At 39.2% G+C, this 18,803-nt stretch overlaps 2 protein-coding genes and 2 non-coding genes across 5 annotated transcripts in view; all 4 read left to right on the top strand.

Annotated features, from left to right (window-relative positions):
* The first annotated feature begins 216 nt into the window (after positions 1-216).
* Positions 217-2,558, top strand: rpl13a (ribosomal protein L13a). The gene is made up of 7 exons (XM_038307077.1): positions 217-307; positions 1,162-1,234; positions 1,335-1,400; positions 1,596-1,697; positions 1,899-1,984; positions 2,156-2,215; positions 2,308-2,558. The coding sequence occupies exons 1-7, from the start codon at positions 287-289 to the stop codon at positions 2,515-2,517; spliced, it is 618 nt and encodes a 205-aa protein (XP_038163005.1). The 5' UTR covers positions 217-286; the 3' UTR covers positions 2,518-2,558.
* Positions 1,439-1,520, top strand: LOC119797850. Its single transcript, XR_005282631.1, has one exon. It is a non-coding gene; the product is annotated as a small nucleolar RNA Z195/SNORD33/SNORD32 family (small nucleolar RNA).
* On the top strand, positions 1,747-1,819 carry LOC119797851. The gene has a single exon (XR_005282632.1). It is a non-coding gene; the product is annotated as a small nucleolar RNA SNORD50 (small nucleolar RNA).
* A 6,570-nt stretch (positions 2,559-9,128) lies between the features above and the next one.
* akap6 (A kinase (PRKA) anchor protein 6) overlaps positions 9,129-18,803 on the top strand; it is a 212,192-nt gene continuing 202,517 nt past the window's right edge. For both annotated transcript variants that reach the window (XM_038307063.1, XM_038307061.1), the window contains exon 1: positions 9,129-9,346. In XM_038307063.1, the coding sequence (XP_038162991.1) occupies positions 9,342-9,346 (5 nt within the window). In that variant the 5' untranslated portion in view covers positions 9,129-9,341. The remainder of the gene's footprint in view (positions 9,347-18,803) is intronic.

Here is an 18,803-nt window from a genome sequence, read left to right as displayed (position 1 = left end):
AACTTATAGGTGCATTACCGCCACCTTCCAGAATTTAGTATGGATCAGACAATCTATTATATTCTCCCTAAAATACCCGTTCTTCTTAGAAAACTAGAAATACTCCCAAAAACTACATCCCCTTTGAAACAATTCCCTTATATCTAGTTTATTTTATTCCTGCCTAACTCTCTATGCAACATCTCTCTTTCCTGAGTATATTTATGTATCCTCCTGATCTTCGTCACTTCCGGTTGCCCCTGCCTTTTAGTGCGGGCAGCCCCGTTCTTCTTTCTTTTCGCACATCATGGCGGACCGGTTCAATAAGGTGAGCAGACGCTGCGGATATATTAACCATGTAAAATCCACTTTCAGGTCGACAATTGATGCCGATAGTATCAGAGCAGCACTAAGTAACTTTATTCTTTCGTTATGGTGCTTTTATTTGTTCTTTTTTTGCTGTTAAACGTATTATTTTTGCGATAATCACCGACACTCGGCCGTAGCTGTGTGGACATGCTTTCCATCATGGCAGCTTCCCTTAAGAGGTAACTGGTTTAGCTTCACCATCTAAACTGGTAGAAGGGATATATTAACGCGGTCGCGCTAATTTGATGTAGTTTTACATTTTGTACATTTACCTTTTTCTTTATTGCTGGCCTGTGATTCGAATTTGATCGTGCTGCGTGGTTGATGCTAATGTTAGCTTCCCCGTTAGCTTGGTCGTTCCTTTTATTTAGCGGCTTTTTAAACGGTTAAGATAATTTAACAAACGGCTAACAATCTATGGCGATTAATTTACATTTTAAGTGATGTGGGTAACCGATATATGAAGTCATTTGATTCACTAATGCTCACATGCTTCAATGAAGGTTCTATTACATTCTGATCTGAAAATGGATAATCAGGAATAAACACTTTTAAAATGACCTTACTTTGACAAGTGTTTAGTTCTTGAAGAATTGTGTAGATTTGACTTCTAATTTCTGTTTAACTGGGAGGATACACTTCAGTTCAGACTTGGGTTTAATGAATAGCTAACAAAATCTTTAAGGGGTTTCTTTTAAATACAAAGTGGTTAGTTAAGCCACTTGCATAAAAAGTAGCAATTTGGGAAAACTGAGCATGAAATGTTTAACCCTTATGTTATAAAGTAATTTAGGTTTTTGTTTGCTCATGCAGGTTCTGCTAATAGATGGCAGGGGCCATCTACTGGGCCGACTTGCTGCCATTACGGCTAAGCAGGTCCTCCTGGGTATGTCTTTAAAGTGTGTTTTGTTTTGTTGTTTTTTTTTAAGGTTAGCCCATTAAATGTAATGTCTTGATGATTAATTGGTGTTTTTTTGATCAATCAGGTAACAAAGTGGTGGTGGTGAGATGTGAGGGCATCAACATCTCTGGCAACTTCTACCGTAACAAACGTAAGTGAAGTGTTGAATCATAATTTTAAATATGAATGCTTGTCTGTGATGTTTTACCCAATGTAGTTCGAGTTTCACTGACCATGAGAATACTTTACATGCACTACCATCTGAGACATGAGCGCCGCTTCTAGAAGTGGCCTTTCCTTTGTTTGATTTGATGAGTAACCTTCTGTGTAATGTGCCCAATCACAGTGAAGTATCTGGCGTTCCTGCGGAAGCGGATGAACACAAATCCCTCTCGTGGACCGTACCACTTCAGAGCTCCTAGCAGGATCTTCTGGAGGACTGTTAGAGGTGAGCAGTGTTGAAAAATTAAAAAGGCATAAATGTTGCACAATTTGCTCGACAGTGATGAGCCTTTTATCCCGAAACTGATAATCCATTGATGAGCAAAATATAGATCTGACTGCTGAGTTGAGCATCAATGTCCTGTGCTTGGATGGTTGCATATTTTTCAGCTTTAAATCATTTTTAAAGTTTAAATCTTTACCCTAGGTATGTTGCCCCACAAAACCAAGAGAGGCCAGGCAGCTCTGGACAGGCTGAAGGTGTTTGATGGCATCCCCCCACCCTATGACAAGGTGAGCCAATATATTTTTATTAAAACATTTATGCAGTCTGTGATGACGTACTTCTTATCCCCCTTGGCTGAATTCAGAATGATGAATACAAGAACCTGAGACTAAACCTGCAATGAACATGTAGATGCAAAATGTTTGTTTTCTTCCCTAATGTTGGGTTTATTTTTGCAGAGAAAGCGCATGGTTGTCCCAGCTGCTCTTAAAGTCGTGCGTCTGAAGCCCACCCGTAAGGTATGACTTCTCAGTCCAAAAAGATTACGGAATGTCAAAATCTGAACATTTGAAATGTCATTCTAGCCTCTTTTTTTAAATTTTTTTTTTAGTTTGCCCTGCTCGGACGTCTGGCCCACGAGGTCGGCTGGAAGTACCAGGCAATCACAGCCACTCTAGAAGAGAAGAGGAAGGAGAAGTCCAAGCTTCGCTATGCCAAGAAAAAGGCAACGGTCACATTGACCAAGCAGGCAGAGAAGAACGTGGAGAGCAAGATTGCAAAATACACAGATGTTCTGAAACAATACGGCATTCTTGTCTGAACTGGTTTTCATTGGCCAATAAAATCTATTAAGTTTACAAACCTTTTTGTTCCTTTTTTTCCCCCCAGGGAATTTTTTCATGTGTTTAGTACATAGTTTACTGTTCAATTATTTAAATGGATTTTTGTAGTGTGAACACAAATCCCAGGTTGAAATGTTTCAGCAGGATATATCAAAACTGCAGTATAATCTGTCCTGTGTAGTAAATGTTATAACAGTCACCTAACATCCTAAATGCAAACTAGTAATCCATAAGATTTCATCTCGCATATTAATGTATAAATGCAAAGAGACACACTTGGTGTACCAACTCAGAGCAGTTATAATCAGAACACAATTTGGTGCATGGTCTGATCTGCATCTGGTCATTTCTGTCTGCATGTTTGGGAGTTCACTTTTCCTTTAGGACTTCTAAATTCCTCTTAATTCTCCAGCAACCCTTTATATTGGGCAATGCCAAAATGAATTAACCTTCTCTGAATATTAAGATTAAATTGGATGAGCTTTATTGATCTCACAGCAAAATTCACTGGTCACGCATAGTAAATAAAGAAGGTGCAAACAAGGAGGAAAAATTTGCATTAAGAATAAACTATACACTATCAAGATAAGGAGGTGCAAGTGTACATGTATCACACACAATGAAAAACAAAAACTACAATATAGCTGCACAGTAGTGATGGGTCAGGCAACACCGATGCGTCGGCGCATGTCTGTCTCATAGAGCGAAACCTGTGTCGACGTGTGTATCGCTACGGAAAAGTTCCTGTATCGGTCACGTGACCGATGTTTCGAACTGATAAGCCTTTATAAGGATGCGCATCTGCCAACGAAATGCATCTACCAAAACAATTTTGCGTGTTTTGCGAATATAAAATTCATCAAAAATTATGGAGCTTCCTCAAGCAAAAAAGGTTTCTGCTGTGTGGGACCACTTTGATGTCATTTCGGAAAATAAGGTATTTGTTTTAATTTCCTTGTTTCATCCTGTTCCTCTCAGAGTTTCCACTTGATTCATGTACTAAAATACTTTTTTTTTTTAAGATGACCTTTGGGAACATTTTGATCTCGAAGTGGGGAGGCAGACCAAAAGTGCCACAGCTGATGCCATCCTTGAGGTGCAGAGATACATGGCAGAGGGCAATATTGCGAGGTCCCAGGATCCTCTTGTATATTGGAAAAACTAAAGGACGGTTTATCCAAACCTCTTCCGCCTGGCCTTAAAATTTTTGTGCACTCCAGCTTCATCTGTGCCGTGTGAGCGGGTGTTTTCCACAGCTGGAGAACTAATATCAAAAAAGCGCAACAGACTGAATTTCAAAACTTATTTTTTTAAATAAAAATTTGTAAAAAAAAAAAAAAAAAAAAAAATACCAGTGAACAAGCATCTTCATTTACTACATGTTTACTTAGACTTAGACTTGACTTTATTAATCTCTTGGGATTACTCCCTTCGGGAAATTGTATTTCCAGTAGCAGGAAAAATTGCAAGAGAGAAGAAAATAGAGGATGTTTAGACACAGTATATACAATAGAAAAATAAAATCAATTAAATAAGGTGTAGGAAGATGTATTGGGGGATGAGGATAGACAGATAAATACAGATTAGAGATTATTAAATTATGATGCAGGTTCTCATTATTCATTGACTGTTTCTAAAATATCAAATATGTTTTAATAATAATACAATGCATCATACAATGAATTGCATCATATTAGTGTATATAATAGGTCATCAAATCAGTGTCAGTTAACTCTGTCAACTAGGTTGCCTGTAGGGATTTTTAATGTCCAGCAGGTGTCAGTATTCAGTGACACAGTATCGACACAGTATCAATACAGTTTGGTAATGTGTCGAAACGTTTCATGACGCCTCATCAACCCATCACTACTGCACAGTGGTTTTTACAGGAGTTATTGTCGACAATACTAATCCCATGTTTATAAACCAAAGCAGCAGGCCTCCCTTCAACAAAATGTAAGTGAAAGGCGTACATATCTATGCAACCGGGTTCTTTTAATTTTCTAGGTGTAAAGGAGTTTATGCTTTCCCTTTTTGTCTTAAATTTGTGCCATAAGGTTTACACTAAGGAAGTCCACTGTATGTCTATGGAATTGACATGTACAATTCTATTCAGATATAATTGCCAATTCCATCATTTAAACACTAAAGTCACTAAAGGGGAATTACCAGTTAATCTAATTGATTTCTTTGTTTTTTTTGCTGGCTGATACTTGTACTATAAAACATTTTATTTGTAATTCACAGTTTCTGAATGCTTAAATCCTAACTGATTTTTTTTAATAGCATAATTAGTAAAATTAATGACAGCAAAACCGCTCACTGAGTTTGCAAAACTAAAAGCACAAACACACCATGCTCAGTTTGCATTTTTGTTTAATACACTTTTCAAAACTAGAAACAGACCTCCGCACAGCACACTTTTTGCTGAACTTTAAACAGCTTACTGCTTTACACTTAATTTCCTAATGATCAGCACATTCCTAGAAAAACTATACATATATGGCATACTATTTTGCCAACTGTCTGGTACACTGTCACATGTCGAAGCTTTTTTAGATAATTAGTTCACTTTGCAATCAACCTAAATACTATAAACAGCCCACATGAGAGCTGTCTGTGTGGATTACAAAGCAGGGAATGAGAATTAGAGGAGGCAGAGGAAGAGGAGACCAGATACAACATCATATGGGACAATGTTGGTTTCCATAGGGCTGCTTTTTCACTGCACTGAAGTGGCCTCCATTCTTGAATCCGATTGAAGAGTTCTTCTCTGCCCGGCGCTGGAAGGTCTATGACCATCATCACCATCAGCCCTTTTACAGGCAATGGAGGAGGCATGTCAGGCCTGGGTACGGCATTCCAGGAAATAGATCCAGGAAAATTCCAGGCTTGTGTTAACTCTGATAAAAAAAAGAGAATTTTTAGGCTTGAAGAGTTAAGCAATGATTACCAGCTTTTGGTAAAGAACTACAATATTTTGCCGATCTAGCAAAAGGTTTTAATATTTTAGTGTAAAGTTTAGCAAAAATAGCCAAAAGTTACAAAAATTGTGCTTCAAACCATCAGAAAATACCAAGGGCGTAGGTTTGATTTCAACTTTGGTAGGGACACTATGCTCTTTTTTATGCTTAATTCGAGCTTCAGGGCTCATTTTGTTTAAAGAGAACAGCAGCATTTCTTGCTACATTAATACAAATCTTATAAACACTACATGCACTAGATGCTGTTTATCAATATTTAAAGCATAACTGGCTCTGATGAATGTGGAATTAGGACTTTTTCCACTTTGAAAAGGATTGCATTTAAATTTACCTGCTACTAAGACAGTGTCTGTTTAACCAAATATAGTCTATAATATGTGGATTTATCCTGTGTTTTCTTCTGAAGATATAGAATTGTGCAGAGGTAAAACCCACTCTTATTTTTTTTAAACTAATATGCTCTCTGGATCATGCCAAATAATACATTCAAGGGACAGCAAATAAATGTATTGTATTTACATGTGCACTAGAACTGGAACTGACACTGAGCATTTAAAATATTAATATTAGAAGTTGTACATCTGGGCTGTAGTTACTCTGTGTAGCTAATTTCATGTATTTTATCTATGGCTGAAACAATTAATCATATTAACAAATTATTTAAATAATCGTGAACTAATTTAGTAATTGATTAATCGTAAACTGGAGTATAGGGCCACTAAAATGTGCCTTTAGCCGACAGAGCGACCCACTTAGAGCAGGAATTATACCAAGACTGTAAAAAAAAAAGTTTTTGTCTGTCAATATTCTCCATCCAGAACTCCTCCAAAGGAAACGTTTAAACGTTTCTGTTTCACCTGGTTTCATTTCATAAAAGGTCTTCTTTAAGGAGCCTTTGGCTATCTGATTAAAAGATAAAATAAAAGAAATCCTAACGTTGTTAACTTTCATTTCTCAAGTTCCAGATATCAAAAAACGTTCTCCTGCTTCTTTACAGAACTCCAGTCGGAAGCTTTCGCCTGTTTTAGCGTAGATAATAAGTTTTTTAATTTGGACTAGTTTCGTAGCCCAATATTAATTTATTTTAGCGTCTTTTTTTTTCGTGCTCCAAGCACCCACGCGCGCGCACATACAGACTAGAAAACACGCAATCAGAAAGAGAGAAGGCGGAACTTAAGGCAGAATACTCAGAGAGTTAGGCCCCGTCCACACGAAGACGAACCCTGGCCTAAACGCACAATTTTTTTTACCAAACCAGCCTCTCATCCACACGAAGCCGGCGTTTCGGGGGTCTGTAAACGATCTTTTTTTTATTCAGCCTTCAGAGTGGGAAGATTTCGAAACGCCGTTTTCGCGTTTCCATCTTTACGCTCTAACCGCATTTTATTTTTTTTACACGCATGCGTCATAGCGTCGCCTCTAAACACGCATGCGCGACACAGTATCACAACAACAATGGCGCCGTTGCTGGTAATGCTACTCACCCTGCTGTCGGGCTTACAACAGAATCTTCTTCTGGAATATCTACAGGAAGAACAGAGCAATATCCACGACATAGTTCAGCACCTGAATTTGACTTAACCACGAAAATGGACCCGCAGGGCAACCATGTATAAATATTAGTGCGCATGCCCAACATTTCGTCGCTTATTTTTGCTTTGGCACCACAGCGCCACTTACAGGCCTGGCATACATTTTGCAGCGTTTTCATGCATTCGTGTGGACGATCACATTTATTTTACGTCTCCGTCTTTACGGCAAACGTTTTGGAAAATATCAGCGTTTCGTGTTCGTTTTGACTTCGTGTGGACGGGGCCTTAAACCGCGCAGCACAGTTGATGCGCTGCTATGTGAAAGGGAAAGGAAAGAGCAGGCAGCTGCAGCTACCAGGCAGAAAAGCTGCGAGAGGAAAAGAAGCCGCTGCTGTATAGTAAATTATAAACATGTTGTTCACATGGGTCCGTCCAAAATTTTGGTAGGGACATGTCCCTATGCAAACCTACGCCCATGGAAAAAACTGTAAGAAAGAGATAAGAGTAGCTGCTGACCAGAACTTATCCCCCAAAGTTCCTCTCCATCTTGTGACCTTTGCTTTTGTATCAGCAGAGGTCAGCATTGCTCTTCATGTGGATGCTGCTCTCTGCTGCTTCATGTGGCAGTTACATCCTCAGCAGACAAGTCTTAGATAATGTGAAACATGCAGACCCTTAGAAAGGCTGTTGTGTCTCGGCTCAGTTGAGGTGACTTTAGTAGCTAAGAAACATCAAAGCAACAAATAAAGCAAAAGCCCTTTGGAACAGAAGGAGGTCTTTAAACATAAGCAAAACACTTTGTATTAAATACAGATTCATTGGCTCGGCTAATTCTGTACTGGACGTGTTTGCACACTGCAGGCTCTGGTTATTAGATCTGTCTGCAGTAAAATTTGCCCTGGACAGCTCAGTATTAATTGGAACCTCTACTCTTCTGCATGCGAATCTCCTGGGAGTGGACTTCTGTATAGCTTTAAAACTGAAATTAGGACAAGCTCTAAAGTTATCACCATCTGATTGAATTACTAACCCATTACCCATACCTTAATGAAAATAAAATTAAAGATTTACATGAATACATGTTCCTGTCAAAGCTCAGACAGCTTTAATATGTTCTGCTCTGTTAAAACCATTTTGTTTATCCAAAGGTTTTTATCATTAAATCAGACATACAGAATTTAAGACGTATTTCCATCTTCCTAAAATGCCTTATAAATCAGTTTCAAATTTTGGTCTATATGCAAAATTTCTCTGCAATGTGAATCCACTAAAGGAGCAGCTGCTGCTACTAAAATATATTCACTTTCTAACGTAGAAGATACTCCTGTTCCAGTTCTTTTGTCTTTCTCCTCTATCTTATCAAGTGCTCACTCTGCCTGTTAGGCTCCTGTTAAACGACAGTTGTTCTTTCCCACTGTTACTATATGCATGCTCTGGAAGAAGGGTTGCTGTAGAATCCGTCGACTGGCATGATAAACTATAGCTACATCATTTTATATGTTTTGCTTGAATTACACTTATCAATAAATTGAACTGACCAGATATTTCTGGAAGATTTCACCTGTTTTTCTAGAACAATAGCGCCAATTCACAACACATGTCATCTCAAGGCACGTTACAGTTCACCACATCATCCAGTCAAATTGATTCAAACTGTCATGATTTTACAAACTGAATTCCGTTTACATAAAAGAAGAAGAGGAAAAAACTTCCGGTTTATTCTGATAGGATACATTCATGTTTCAGAGAATTTTGTCTTTTATTTTAAAATCAAAATAAGTTTGTAGCAAGAGCAGTGCACATAAGCTTTTGCAAGTGTATTTGTAGTATTAATCAGAGAGACCAGGTGGGGGCATTAATGGTCTTCATTTGGTGTTTTCCTCCCTGTAAGTATGGATAGAGGGAGAGCAGCTTGTCACACCCATGCATTTGCTTTGTCATCTTACCCCTCCTTCTTCTTTCCCCTCTCCTTCAGAAAAGGGAATGGCACACTTATTCAGCCAATAGGAGCACAGCTCCACCTCCTCCATCACATCATCTCAATCTCTAAGGTAACAGAGAGCCCCTCTCCCTCAATCTGTGTTTCTACATTGCAAGGTGCCGCATCAGCATCCCTCCCATCTCACCCTCCCATGCTAAGCTATTGCATGGTTAGCAGTAGTCCTCTTTCTATTACCATACTCTGCTTCCTCTGCAGTGAGATTGTGAAACCTTAGGGGCAAAAAAAAAAAAAAACCATAGAAGAAAACAGAAGGGAGGAAGATGGTATGAAAGAGAAGAGGAACAATGTGGTACGTACCTCTGAGCCTCTTCCTTCCTGCTTGGTCTCCCCTTCCTCATATCTAAATGTGTATTTGATCCTTACCAGAATATAGCTTTATTCAACTGATAATACAAAACATTAAAAAAGGGAATGAGCTGAGTCCAACTATCTGTCTATGCTTTTGTTAGGGAGTGATGTTTCTGTATGGGGGCAGCATACTGAGTGAGGCCCACACTGTCTGTGTTATTTGTTAGTCCCTATTGAGTTTTGTGATTGAAAATTAATAATATTATAATGGTTTGCTTACACGGAACAGAAGCTCACGGCCGTGTTGCAGGTTTTATTTTATTTATTTTAATGTCGTTTTGGGAGAACGGTCCTTATTCAAACTAGATGTTACTCAGTTGTTTATGATGATATTTTACTGTCAGTAGTTCTGATGAGTACATCTGAATGTTCCTGTTGGCTGTACTTATCTTTCTAAACTAAGCTAGGGCATGGCATTAAATGTAGGTTAGTTAATCAGGAAATAACGTAAATCGAGTGGGTATAAGGGGGAGCAATGTGATGTTTTTCAACAAATTTCTATTATAAGATTTTGCAGAGCAGAGTACTAGTCACATATGTTTGTTGTTTTGAATATATCTCTCTGCCACACCTGAATAGTGGACTCCACATTAGTTTACAAAATCAAACATCTCTACTATCAAAGTTCCAGTTCATCAAAAAACATGAAAATTGGACATATAAACTTCAACTTTTGCTCTTTGTTTATTTGACTTGAATAAAGGGTCTGATACATACAAATTGGAGTCCCATACAATGTGTGTTTGATTTGGATCCTAAAACTAAACAAGTAACCAAGCAAATATCTTGTTTTTTTTTTATTTTTTTTTTATAAAATTCTACCAAGAGAGCATGAATACAATTCTGGTTCTCCTTCAGAATGAAACAGTTTAGTATCAGCTACGGTTCTACAGTTGCAGATGTTTTTGCTACTTGAAGCGTTTGGCTGTTTTAAAACTTAAAATATCCCTTTTAAATATATTTCCCTATCCAAATGTAAACATTTGAAAACTTCAAAGTCACATCTCCGAATATCTAATCATTCTATCTGTTAGCATCTTCTACACTATTTCTTTGTATTTTGTTGTGGAAATTATACAGGGAGGGAGCGGGAGATCGACAGGCGGATTGGCGCAGCGTCTGCCGTGAAGCGGGCGCTGTACCGGTCCGTCGTGGTGAAGAGAGAGCTGAACCAAAAAGCGAAGCTCTCGATTTACCGGCCGATCTACGTTCCTACCCTCATCTATGGCCATGAACTCTGGGTCATGACCGAAAGAACGAGATCGCGGATACAAGCGGCCGAAATGGGTTTCCTCCGTAGGGTGGCTGGGCTCTCCCTTAGAGATAGGGTGAGAAGCTCGGTCATCCGGGAGGGACTCGGAGTAGAGCCGCTGCTCCTCCACGTCGAGAGGAGCCAGTTGAGGTGGAATGGGCATCTGGTTAGGACGCCTCCTGGACGCCTCCCTGGTGAGGTGTTCCGGGCACGTCCCACCGGGGGAGGCCCCGGGGAAGACCCAGGACACGCTGGAGAGACTATGTTTCTCGGCTGACCTGGGAACGCCTTGGGGTTCCTCCTGAGGGGCTAGAAGAAGTGGCTGGGGAGAGGGAAGTCTGGACCTCCCTTCTTAGGCTGCTGCCCCCGCGACCCGACCCCGGATAAGCGGAGGAAGATGGATGGATGGATGGATTATACAGTAAAATGGCATATTTTTTTCTTGGTAAATTCAATCATATTATATCACTATGTACATAGTGATAAGTTAATGCACACTTCTGAAATTGTGGTAACATACCTTGATCGCATAACAGTTCTAAATTCAGTTAACTAACTTTATCACTATCATTAAATTATAGTAAGTACTGTAGATAACTTTTCATAGTTACACCTTATGCTTCCATATGCCATTCTAAAATGGTGGAGTTCAATTCTTTTTTTAAAAAAAAAGCTCTATATTTCACCTGTTTATTTCAAAGTAAAAAGCATACTGCTCTATTAATCTTAATTCCCTAGTATCTTCAAAGACATCTTCATCCGGACCCTGGGAGCTTGATCTCTAAATACCATGTAAATGCAAATTTATCTTAATTGAGAAAGAAGGAAATTTTCTTTTTTTTTTCTTTGTTCAGGATTTATTTTTCATTTGGTAAACAACCACAAATTCAAGAGCAGTAACCATACCCTGGTTACACCTGTGGGATGAGTCTCAAAACACTGACTCTAGTGCTTTGTTTGTCCTTTTCTCTTTAATTACTTTTCAGAGTTGCCAAATAAATGGCAAGAACTGAAACATCGTGTCATATTCAACAATCTACAGTATTTCACATATGCTCCAAGTTTAACACGCCCAATGTACAGTATACTCTGGTCATGTTTTGCAATGTTTTCAGTTTCCAAGAGCTGTGTACAAATTGTGGAAATATGGTGCATGCTTGCACTGGTCCTGTTCTGCTAGTAGGCATGTATTTCTCTGAAGTTTCCCATCCTTTTGCTTCAATGTATGCAGCTCTGCATTTAACCAAGGAGCCAGCCTCCTATTGCTAGATTTCTTCCTTTTCAAAGGGGCTACAGGAACTATTAACCCCATCAACAAAATCATCAATTTGTAAAGTAATGAAATCATTGGCCAATAACAGTGTTGTTCAGTGACACAGAGGAGATAAATAGCGGAACAGATTCTTTATTATATTTTCTGACAATGCAAATTGTCAGAAATTTGCAAAAATGAAACATTACACTTTATGTTATAAAAACAAACTCTTAATGTCCGTTTGACGATGATCTTATTATAGAACGATCAGCACTTTTTCACAGAGAATTAAATATTTATAGGGAGAGGATTCTACAACTTTTTTCCCCCAAAAATCTGTTTATCTTTTATATTTCACAAAGAAAGTACAGACAAATTACTCAGAATTGTATAAAATACAAAACAAAAGCACATCAACAACTCAAACATTCAAGGTGACTAACATTAGTTCAGTACAGCGAGACACAGTTCTTTTAAGTTTGATATCTCAGTAGTGTAAGCTGAGATCCAGTCCAAGCGATATCATCACAGTCCACAAGCTACAGTAGGTGTATGTCGGTAGCCTCGTCCTCCCCGAATCCAGGCATCACGACTTCAGCGAGTCTGCCTCGTCCATTTCCCCAAGCAAGCGAGTACATTTGGAATCAACATAAAGATAACAGACTTAAAGCCAATATGTGTAAAAACATAAGTGACATTTAGCTAGAGAACACTTCATCATGAGTATTTATATTTTCCAAGAATAGAAAAAACTTTTCCCATATCTTTTTGAAAACACAATATTTGCCCTTAAACATAAAGGAGAGCTTCTCCAAGGCAAGAGAACTTGATAGTGTAGACATCCAAGTTTCCAATTGGGGTCTGGTGACAGATTTCCAGGATCTGGTTATACTATATTTGGCCTGCACTAAACAGTAAATTATGGATTTCTGATTAACCTTACTTATTTGAGTTTGATTGGGAAAATTCCTAAGATACACAACCTAGGACAGGTTTTAAGTTTAGTACCAACGGTAGATGAAATTTTGTTCCGACCTCCTTCCAAAATGTCTGAATCTCAGGACATTCCCAAAGGCAATGAATCAGATTGCCCTTATCTCCACATTTAACAAATGTTTCCGGAATTTCGGGGTTAAAGTTATTTAACAATGTTGGTGTGATATATGTTCTCATCAACCATTTGTATTGGATTCATTTACATGAGTATTACGTAATAGATTTTGACTGTGCTTTCAGACAAACCATTCCTCTGCTGATATGTTACATTTCAAGTCTTCAAACCATGCCATTCATTCTGTTCTGACCATATCTGGGAGCTGTCTTTAATGACGTTATAAAAGCGGGATATCAGGCCCTTCTTTAAATGGCAATTTGTTGCCTGTTCTTCTATAGAGGTAAGAGAGGGCGATTTTAGAGATTTTTGAGTGCCCAAGATAAAACTTCTAATTTGAAAAAAAAAAAAAAAAAGTTTGGTTGAAATGTCAAATTTCTGTTTCAAGTCTTCAAAACTCATCATGATCCCTTTATCATATGAATTTGAAACTTTGCATAAACCTTTAGCGTGCCACATTTTAAAATCCATGTGCTTCCTACCTTGTTCACATGTCTTATTGCCCCAGATCGGGGAGAATTGGGATAGTATTGGTGTTTCATTTTTGAATTTATGTACATCATATCATCCTCGGGATTAACAAATGGGTTTGATGTGTTTTTCAATAACTCTTTTCATTTCTTTGAGAATAGATATGAACACCTGCTCCTTGTCAGCTCGTTAGCCCTCCCTTTGTCTCTGTCAGCTATTTATGCTCTCCCTCTGCTCTCACTCTTTGTTGGTTCCTCTGTTGTTGCTGGTCCTGTCATCGCTGCAATCGTCTCCCCTCGTCTCTCCCTGGCTCCTTCTATGTGTTTTCCCTTGATGTCTCCATGGTTCTGGTCTGTTACTTTTTAGTTGGATTTTTGGACTGCCTTTGTTAACCATTTTTTCATTAAAACTACAAGTATTCACCTCTGCCTCTGCATTTGGGTCCTCCAAACCACAACCAACCTTGACATATTCACTGCATGATGCACACTAAAGTCAGACTTCTGGAGTAGCGCTGTCGTTCCTGGGGCCATTTTATTTTCAAAGAAATCAACACAATGTTAATTTGAAAAAGACTAAGTCCACTTTAGTCATCAAAGTTGATATAAACAAATCATATTGAGCTTTTAACAAACATTTGCTTAATGAACAAAGTACATCGATATTAAAAAAGCAGCATTTGCTATGACAGGAGGACAGGGATTAGTTGTTCAAACACCTGGAGTTACTGTCATTAAAACTTTGCACATAATCAGTCTGTAAACTGTTCATCCCTAGTTTTTATGAAACTCTGCTATCCTTAATGTCACAATTAATCATTTACATTCATTTTAAATTGTGATATCAATTTTCCAGAAACGCTTAGATTTCATGGGTTGTATAGTTTGAATAAATTAACCATTTATACACTGCACAACCTCTCCCTATATTGAATAAAACATACCATAACCTCATTTTCTTGGAGGTAGGCCTGGAGAAAGTTATAATGTTTATTTCTTTTTGGCATTTGAAAGAACCAATCTCATTTAAGACAGGGCGGCTTCTCTCCAGGAAAAAGGTAGCATTCACTTTTACGAAGGATGTGCATTTCAGTTTGATTTGACATGGTAATTGTTGCAAAAAAAATACCCTAATCAAAAATTAGGGTAGTATCAAGTTCAGAATATATCTCATAATCTTTCCCTAGAACAAACAGCACTAGGCAGAGGTCTCTATGATAGTTGGTATCAATACAGTTGAAGGCCTTTTCTGAGCTGGTCAAGTATCAGGATAACTCTCATGGTGGAGTGAAGTACAACAGTTCTAATGAAGAAAAAAAATCACTAGGAGACTAAACAATGGTGATAAAACCTTTGCATATAAATGGTACAAAAAAACAACAACCTACCAATAAAGAAGTTTAACAGCACAGCTTTACATTAAGTCACTGTCACTTTTAATTCATGTTTTAGACTAAAGAACTACTGTAAATGGCATCAAGAAAGTATTAATAGCACTTCTTTTCCTCCTTTTTTATTTTGTTAGAGCCTTTTCCCAAACGGTATTAAAGTTATTTTCTCGTTACATTCTACACACGAATGTGTAGAATGTTTTCTATTCCGTCCATGTGGAAAAAACATTTTAGACATTTTTGCCAATTACTAGATAAAAGAAACCAAATAATCATATTTACATAAGTATTCAAATGTGTTGTGATTATGTTACAAGGTTTACTATTTTAGTTTTTAAATAGGTTTTTATATTTTTGTACCAGCCAGATATCCCTCCTGAAAAGTTTTTTTTTTTTTTTTGGTTACCATGGCAGTGCTCCAAGGCAGCAACCAAGAACAGCTCCTCCCAACAATTTCACGAAATATGGTGCTTAAAACGATACAAACTAGACATCAAACCCGCATCTATGATCGTCAATGCCTGCTGAAGCTACGGTCACAAAATGTTTTAAATACAGACATTTTTGACAGTTTAAAAAGCTGCGGAGTGCTACGGACGGATGTAAAAAACAACAGTAGAAAATAACAGATGGAGGAAGAGGTGCGCAAGACGGAGAAAGCGAGGCTGCAGAGGGAGGCTAACTGCGAAGCTAAAACGAATCCCCACAGACCGCCGTTTCCATCAATCCTGCTCTCCAAAGTCCCCTCAATGGAAAACACTTGCGCCATCATTCTGATGGAGTCTTGGCTGCATCCACCAATACCAGACAATGCTATTAGCCTGGAAGGGCTAACGCTATACCGCAGCGATAAAAACCAAGAGCATTAAGATCAGGATGGTGGGCTCTGTGTTTACATCAACAACAGCTCCAGACATCGAGTTTCTGACTGTTAACTGCAGACCGTTCTCTCTGCCCAGAGAGTTCAGTGTGGTTAGCATCACTGCTGTTTATGTGCCTCCCAGCGCTAATACAGCAGAGGCCATGAAGACTCTATACCAGGCTATCTCTGAGCTCCAATCTGCACACAGAGGGTGTTTTCATCATTGCTGGGGATTTTAACCAGGTTAACTTGAAGACTGTTCTCCCTCATTTCTACCAACATGTGGACATTGCAACTTGGGGTGAAAAGTTTTTAGACCTGGTTTACTCTAACATCAAAAATGCATTCAGAGCAGCCCCCCGCCCCCACCTTGGGTCATCAGATCATCTCTCAGTCATGCTAATCCCTACATATAAGCCCCAGCTTATCAGGGCTAAACTGACAGTTAAAGAGGTCGGAGTGTGGTCTGTAGGCGCCATGGAGAAACTCCAAGATTGTTTGGAATGCTCTGACCGTAATATCTTTAAAGCTGTAGCAACATTTGACAACTTATTAAATATTGATGAGTATGCCATGACTGTGTCAGCCTACATTAACAAAAGCATTGAGGATATCATCATCAAAAGAACATCACCACCCGGTCCAACCAACGACCCTGGATGAATGGAGAGATTCGGAAATCGCTAAAAGCATGGAACTCAGCTTTCAACTCTGGTGATAAAGAGGCACTGAGAACAGCGCATGCCATCTTAAACCGTGCCATCAGATCAGCGAAGCAGAACCACAGCCAGAGGATCCAAGATCTTTTCCACAATGACAGTAACACCAGGAGGATGTGAAAAGGCATTCGGACGATCATGGATTACAACACACCCTCCCCCCCGATAGGTGCAGCAAACAGTGACTTCCTAAATAAACTGAACAACTTCTTTGGAAGGTTTAAGGCACTAAACAGCCTCCAGCAGTGAAAGCTGTTCCACACCAGGGAGAGGAGACACTAAACCTGGAGGTAGCTGAAGTGAGGAAAACTGAGGAGAGTCAACGCAAGGAAGGCCCCAGGGCCTGATAACATACCTGGGCGGGTGTACAAAGAATGTGCAGATCAGCTGGCTGGTGTCCTCACAGACATTTTTAACACCTCGCTGGATCAATGCATAGTGCCAGCATGCTTCAAGTCTGCCACTATCATCCTGGTTCATAAAAAGCCTCAGGTCACCTCACTCAATGATTATCGGCCTGTTGCACTGACTCCAATCATGATGAAGTGCTTTAAAAATGCTGGTTAAAGAACACATTGTCTCCAGTCTGCCGCCAACATTCAACCCGTTCCAGTTCGCCTATGGACGGAACCGCTCCATAGGCCATCTCTGCTGCTCTCCAGCTGAGCCTGGCACACCTGGAGGAGAAGAACACCCACATGAGGATGCTGTTCCTGGACTTCAGTTCAGCTTTCAACGCCATCATCCCACAGCATCTGATGGGCAAACTTGAATAGCTTGGATTCAATACACCCCTCTGCAATTGGTTGCTAGACTTCCTCACCAACAAACCTTAGTGAGTCCGGGTCGGACAGAACACCTCTGATGTCATCAGTCTAAGCACAGGCTCCCCTCAGGGCTGCGTCCTGAGCCCCCTGCTGTTCACCCTGATGACACATGACTGCGTCCCCAGGTTCACCACCAATCACATCGCATATGACACCACGGTGGTGGGCCTCATCATTGATGACAACGACCAGCACTACAGAGGAGGTGAAGCAGCTGGTGGGCTGGTGCAAAGATAACAGCCTGACCTTGAACGTGGAGAAGACGGAAGAGATCATCTTGGACCTCAGGAAGGACCGGCCTAATTACCCCTCAGACCCCCGACATGGACTGTTCTCCCTGCTGCCCTCTCGTAAGGAACTTTGAAGCATCCGATGCAGGTCCGGCAGATTCCAGAACAGTTTCTTCCCCACTGCCATTAGAATGTTATATAAAATGGGTTATAAGAAAAAAAAATGATTGTGAAGATGTTTACATTACTGTTTCTCATCACAATGTTTTTATCGCTGCTTCTTACCTTATCAAGGCTGCACTTTAGAAAATTAAATGGTCTAGAGAGCTGTTCTTGACTAAGTTTATGTTTGTTTACACTTGTGTATATAAAATGACAAAATAAAATCTGTCTAAGTCTAAGTTTTCTTTTTTTGTTTTTAAGCGCTCACAAGTACCATGTGTAAACAAGATCACCCAGTCAGATTGGTTAAAAGTTAACTATGTAAGGAAAATTAGCTGATTGCATCGACTCATTTACTCAACAGCAATCCCTCACACCTAACATGCATGTAGCGACATGGAGAGGAAAACTTCCTTGTAACAGGACAATTCCTGCTTTGTGTGAGCGGCCGTGACATACCAGCTATACAACTGACATTCGAAGGGACTGGCCTCACATAAGTTAACCTAAGAGCAAAATATGTCACAAACATACCATGTTTTTGATTAATACGCATCTGTGTGATCACACTCCAATAAATGACTAAGCTTTTCAACAGGGAAAAGAGAAACGATAACAACGTATGTAAGTGTATATTATCCTGATAACAATTTACCATCATAACTAGGGCTTAAGGGGTTAATGCAACATCACCTTCCTAAGATATTGATTTGACCGACGGCTCCTAATCAACTTGACTCATGGATGTAATTTTCTAAAAGTCTGCACACAAAGAAAACAGGTGTTCCTAAATATCTTCAATATCATAAATACTGGCATACATTGCATTTTACAAGGCCATTTCCTCATATGTAATTTGTCAAATCAAGAGTTACAATTTTAAATGACAATGAAGTCATTAATAATACCAGTCCATGTGTAGCTACAGGGACTTTAATTATGTCAGCCTGAAATGCATTGTTACACACAGGACACTTGGATGTCTAAAAAAATAGAATTCAGAAAGCATAGACACAAAAAAATAAATGACTTTAAATTATTCCAGCTGTTAATACCTACATTTACCAGGAATGAGCAATTAATCCTTCTCTGTCCGGTTGCAAATTGAATCTGAAAGTT

This window comes from Cyprinodon tularosa, unplaced genomic scaffold (assembly GCF_016077235.1).
Source record: "Cyprinodon tularosa strain WSP-4 unplaced genomic scaffold, ASM1607723v1 ctg6, whole genome shotgun sequence".
Taxonomy (NCBI): domain Eukaryota; kingdom Metazoa; phylum Chordata; class Actinopteri; order Cyprinodontiformes; family Cyprinodontidae; genus Cyprinodon; species Cyprinodon tularosa.
This window is presented reverse-complemented; position numbering and strand designations above follow the sequence as displayed.